Consider the following 5,441-nt stretch of genomic DNA (forward strand, 5'->3'; position numbering starts at 1 on the left):
TAGGAAACTAATGTAGAGTGCCTGAAAACGTCTCTAGAGATACTAATGTCCCACTGGGAAGCTGGTCTGATAGGAAGAGCTAGAATCAGAATCAGGAGTACAGGGTCTGTCTCGGTTCAGCAACCAGCCAGCTTTGTAACCACCAGCAACTCACAGCTTCAGTTTCTTCTTCCATAAAATGACAACATTACCACCTCCTCAACCTAATTTTTAAAAATTTATGAACGTAAAAATTATAGACATATTTTGCAAGAAAAACTCAAACTTGCATACTTCAACTTCTCAGTTACAACAAGGGGATAAAACAACACATAAGGTAGAAAAGTTTTAGAATAAAACTACTAGCAGAATTGCCTGTAGTTTCAACAAGGATTTGTAATGAGGCAGGAAAAGCATGAAAATTGTTTTTGTTTTAATGCACTCAGCAGAAAAAGTGATTGACAAACATTTTGTACCCAGGTGGAAACATTTGGAATCAGGTTCTATAGCCTCCCTTCTGCTCCGTCAAAAGACCTTTCTTTCAAAGATTCGGAGCATGATATTTTGTTATCAGGGATTTTAAAAAATAATAAAGTTTTTTCTCCCAAGAGTAAACACGAAGAGCAAAATTTATAGACCAAAAGAGCTGCCTCTCCTGTTTTTTTTTTAATTAGCGTAATAAAGGATCAAGCCAAATGTCTCCCGTTTTAAAAAGGAAAGCAGAGTTGGGAATCAAAGAAGACCATATACATTCCTCTCTTAACGGGCTGCCAAGATTTAAAGTTAGCGCTGGAACTCTGAACACTGCACGTTCTTCCCCAGCTCCCCAGTCCTGGGATGTTTGGGGCCTGTGTGAAGACACCACGCCACCTGCTGGACTTGGTAGTCATGGAAACCCCTCTCGTCCGTGCTCAAGAGAGCGTCAGAAACACACTGGCCCCTCCAGGTGGGCGAGATGAGAAAAGAGTAATACACTAAAAACCTTGGATTGTACACTTTAAATGGTTAATTGTATGGTACGTTAATTATATCTCAATTTTTAAATAATGTGAAAAAACTTAATTGTACAAGCTGGTTGTGACAGAATTTTTTTTTTTTTTAAACTAGGTTTCCCCCCAAACAATGAAACACGTCATTTGGTAAAGACCCATGGCAAACAATACCCTACAAAAACAAGAAACCTGGAGGCAGGGATAGGCTTATTAACACTAACGTAAGACTTTAACCAGTCCGAGCCCACAGGGACAGCTTAGTGCTTTACTTGCTGAAAGGCTCTGTTCTTTCAGGACAATGTGCACCTACAAAATAGCGACCCATGTCATCTTCATGGTGGAGAAATCAGTCCCCAAGACAGTTCTCCCTAGGGTCTTTTTGGTTGACTGCGGCCCCTCATTACATGATAACAAAAATCATAGCTGCAATTATTATCTACATAGGACTATGAAGGATTTTTTTCAAGGAAAGGAAGTTTAAAGTTCTACATAAGTTGGCACAATACAGTCACCTCCCTATGTTCTTACCATCCTTGTGACCAAAGAGCCATCACATCTCTGTCCAAATTTTATCCTCCATAAAGTCAAAATGAGCAGTTATTAATATTAACAAAGGCAAAAAAAAAAAAACTCTGGCAGAAAAAAAATACAGGGTGAAGAGGAAAACACATCCACCTGGCAGCTGAGATTCCTGGACACCAGCTCACGCCTTGCTGACCTAGGACAAGTGACTCACACATTCAGAGCATCTGTCTTCACATTTGGAAAATAAAGGTTGGACGCAGACAATCCAAAAGGGCCCCTTTCTGATCTAACAGTCTCATTTTTCAGAAACAGGGTTCAGATCTCCTAACTCTTAGTACCTGGCTCTTACAGACCCGGTTCTGTGGAATTTAGAATGTGCAAGGTGGCTACCAAGTCTGGAACCATAACCAAACAGATGATAAATGGCTTACTGATTAAATAATGTGATAAAATAATATACGTTTCCAGACTTGATGACCACCTTGTAACAAACAGCACAATCAATCTTCTTTCATCATTTTCCCTACAGTGTGACTTAAGAGCTACCTAACCAACAGCAAAAGCAGGAGGGGGGTCTCTTGTAAGAGTGGCCACTCAGACCGAGCCGTACCTACGCACACACTTACCTTAGAGATGGATCATCGCTCAGCTCGCACCTGTAGCCTGGAACAACGCTCCGGGATACCAGACACTAAACCATGGGCATGCCACTCAAGAAGGCCCCACAGCAAAAGATACTCCACAAAAACAAGATAACTGTAGTCCAAAAAGGAGCACAACCAGGGGACTAAAGAAAGGAAGCCTCGGTCAGCAAAGAAATGAACACTAACCGTATTTTACGGCCTTATTGGGGTTAGGGGGTGAAGCAACGGTGAAGAACTACAAAAACTGAGGGCTACCTTGCGCAGTGCCCACACAGGATGGAGCTGAGCATGCTCCCCAAGCCCTCGCTATAAACTGCAGCTGGTCGAAAGCCCAGCCCATTCCACTCCCACCTGCAACAGGTAGAAGAGGTTAATTCTCAATGACCTGAAATAAACAACGCAAACTTCGGTGATAAGAAACTGCCGTTTTCTGGTGGGCTTAATACAGGAGTGCTGAATACACGCAATGATAAGCTCCAAAACGTCTCTGGCAGAGACGAGTAAGTAGGCACATGACTGAAGTCTCAGCTTAAAGATCATGGCTTCCAGGGAGCCTCTGCCTGACCCCACGCCACCCACAACTCCTGGTTTGGGCCAGGTGTGACTCCTTCACGCATCTGCACACCTGCCATCCATTGCCTGAGTATCCACTGCCTGTTGTAAAATTTCAAGACTGGTCCTAAAATCATTTCATCTGAGAAATATTTCTTTTCCCAGCTTTAAAATATTATTTTCCTTAAAAATCCCTTAAATGCCTTCCACCTACGATTTCTTTCTTTTACTTCTAGTCTCAGTAAATCCTCTAGGGATGCTCTCTGAAAAGAAGCTTCATTTATCATTTGGTTGCCTTCGTCACCATCACTTGTTGAAAAGTCTTATTAGTATGGAAAGCAGTTCTGAGCTCCAAAATTACCTCTAAAAATTCACAATAAACTTAGAGTCATACATAATTCGATTTTTTAGTAGGACTTCTTTCCAACTTGTTTTCATTATCCAGCTGTTTGATCCCAGCCAGCTATTGATGGGGCTGAGGTGGTGGTGAGAGTTGGGGAAGAGGAACCTCATCTCTGCAAAGGGGGTGGGCGGAAGCAGCATTGGCTCAGTTTGAAACAGTAGTTATCAAAGTGTGGTCTCCCCAGATCTTGTTAGAGATGCAAGTTCTTGGGCCCTACTCCAGACCTCCCGCATCAGGCCATCCAGGTGATTCCCATGTGTGCTTAACTTTAAAAGATTTGGTTCAGATGTAGTGTTTACTGAATTACAGGCTGCAGTCAAGATTTTAGAAACAGCTGGTTGAAAATAATTGCCTTGACTGGCTCTAGCAACCCCGCAGAAACATACCCCCCTTGCGTGTATGTTCTCTTCATTCATCATTTATGAGTATATTCTTATGACTCCACAGGGCTGACAATTTGGCATTAGACTTGCTAATGAGCAGCAGCCGTGCACCCCGCTGCCTGTCATTCAGTGCAGTATGTGGCGAGGAGCTTAGCAGTCAACCTTCCTCCACATTCTGCTCTCAGGAAATTAGCAGGGGGAGGGTCCAGAGGTGTCATTTGACACTGAGGACAGTATTTATTTCCTGTGCAAAAGAGCCAAGGCAGAAAGACAAACCTCAGTAAGAAGCTAACTTCCGTAAGGAGGAACTGGATGGAAACGGTGATGCTGGCAGCTGCCTTTGCAGACTCTAACTCCAGCACCATGAACTTGTCCTTCGCTCACCTCCACTTTGCTGGAGGGTACCTGCCCTCTGATTCCCAAGACTGGAGAACCATCGTTCCAGCTCTCTTGGTGGCTGTCTGTCTGGTGGGCTTCATGGGAAACCTGTGTGTGATTGGCATCCTGCTTCATAGTGCTTGGAAAGGAAAGCCATCCATGATCCACTCCCTGATTCTGAATCTCAGCCTGGCTGATCTCTCCCTCTTGCTGTTTTCTGCACCTGTCCGAGCTACAGCATACTCCAAAGGTGTTTGGGATCTAGGCTGGTTTGTCTGCAAGTCCTCTGACTGGTTCATCCACACATGCATGGCAGCAAAGAGCCTGACAATCGTTGTGGTGGCCAAAGTATGCTTCATGTATGCGAGTGACCCAGCCAAGCAAGTAAGTATCCAGAACTGCACCATCTGGTCAGTGCTGGCGGCCATCTGGGCTGCGGCTAGCCTGTTACCTCTGCCGGAATGGCTCTTTAGCACCACCAGGCATCATGCGGGTGTGGAAATGTGCCTCATGGATGTACCAGCTGTGGCTGAAGAGTTCATGTCACTGTTTGGTAAGCTCTACCCTCTCCTGGCATTTTGCCTTCCATTGCTCTTTGCCAGCTTTTATTTCTGGAGAGCTTATGGCCAATGTAAAAAACGAGGAACTAAGACTCAAAATCTGAGAAACCAGATACGCTCAAAGCAACTCACAGTGATGCTGCTGAGCATTGCCGCCACCTCTGCTCTTCTGTGGCTCCCTGAATGGGTAGCGTGGCTGTGGGTATGGCATCTGAAGGCTGGGCGCCCGGCCCCACCACAGGGTTTCATAGCCCTGTCCCAAGTCCTAATGTTTTCCATCTCTTCAGCAAATCCCTTCATTTTTCTCGTGATGTCAGAGGAGTTCAAAGAAGGCTTGAAAGGCTTATGGAAATGGATGATAACCAAAAAACCTGTAACTGTCACAGAGTCTCAAGAAACACCAGCCGGTAACTCAGAGGTCCTTCCTGACAAGGTTCCATCTCCAGAGTCCCCAACATCCACACCAGAGAAAGAGAAACACGGCTTTCCCTCCTCCGGCAAAGGGAAAACTGAAACGGTGGAGATTCCCATCCTCCCTGACGTAGAGCAGTTTTGGCATGAGAGGGACACAGTCCCTTCTGTACAGGACAATGACCCTATCCCCTGGGAACATGAAGATCAAGTAACAGGGGGTGGTGATAAATAGATTCATGTTTCGAAGCAAAACAGATTGTGATTACTGTATTTACTTGTACTGCTCATTATCAATATTGCTGACTTTACCATATCAAATATGATACAATTACTACTGCTAGGAATTACAGAAATGCTTCATATTTTACATTTTGAAAATGTGCAATTTGGTAAGTGAAACACCATGTTGGGAGTAATAATTATGTTTCAGAGTTATAACCTGACTGTCGCAAGAATTCATTTTAAGTGCCGTATAAAGATGTTGCTGTCAAAGGGATTAGAGAGCCCAGCTATGTTGTCGCTTGTTTACAATGGCTGTTTTATTAGGGACCCCTTAGGACCAGCCTTGTACTGCCCTGGCCAGAGCCTGGAGTAGAGCTTATCTCTGTCAA

At 44.3% G+C, this 5,441-nt stretch overlaps 1 protein-coding gene across 1 annotated transcript; it reads left to right on the forward strand.

Annotated features, from left to right (window-relative positions):
- Window positions 1–3,725: 3,725 nt before the first annotated feature.
- GPR151 (G protein-coupled receptor 151) lies at window positions 3,726–5,062 on the forward strand. Its single transcript, XM_012658277.1, has one exon. The coding sequence runs from the start codon at window positions 3,791–3,793 to the stop codon at window positions 5,060–5,062; it is 1,272 nt and encodes a 423-aa protein (XP_012513731.1). The 5' UTR covers window positions 3,726–3,790.
- The last annotated feature ends 379 nt before the right edge of the window (window positions 5,063–5,441 follow it).

The sequence above is a fragment of the Propithecus coquereli genome, unplaced genomic scaffold (assembly GCF_000956105.1).
Source record: "Propithecus coquereli isolate 6110/MARCELLA unplaced genomic scaffold, Pcoq_1.0 Scaffold58, whole genome shotgun sequence".
Lineage (NCBI taxonomy): Eukaryota > Metazoa > Chordata > Mammalia > Primates > Indriidae > Propithecus > Propithecus coquereli.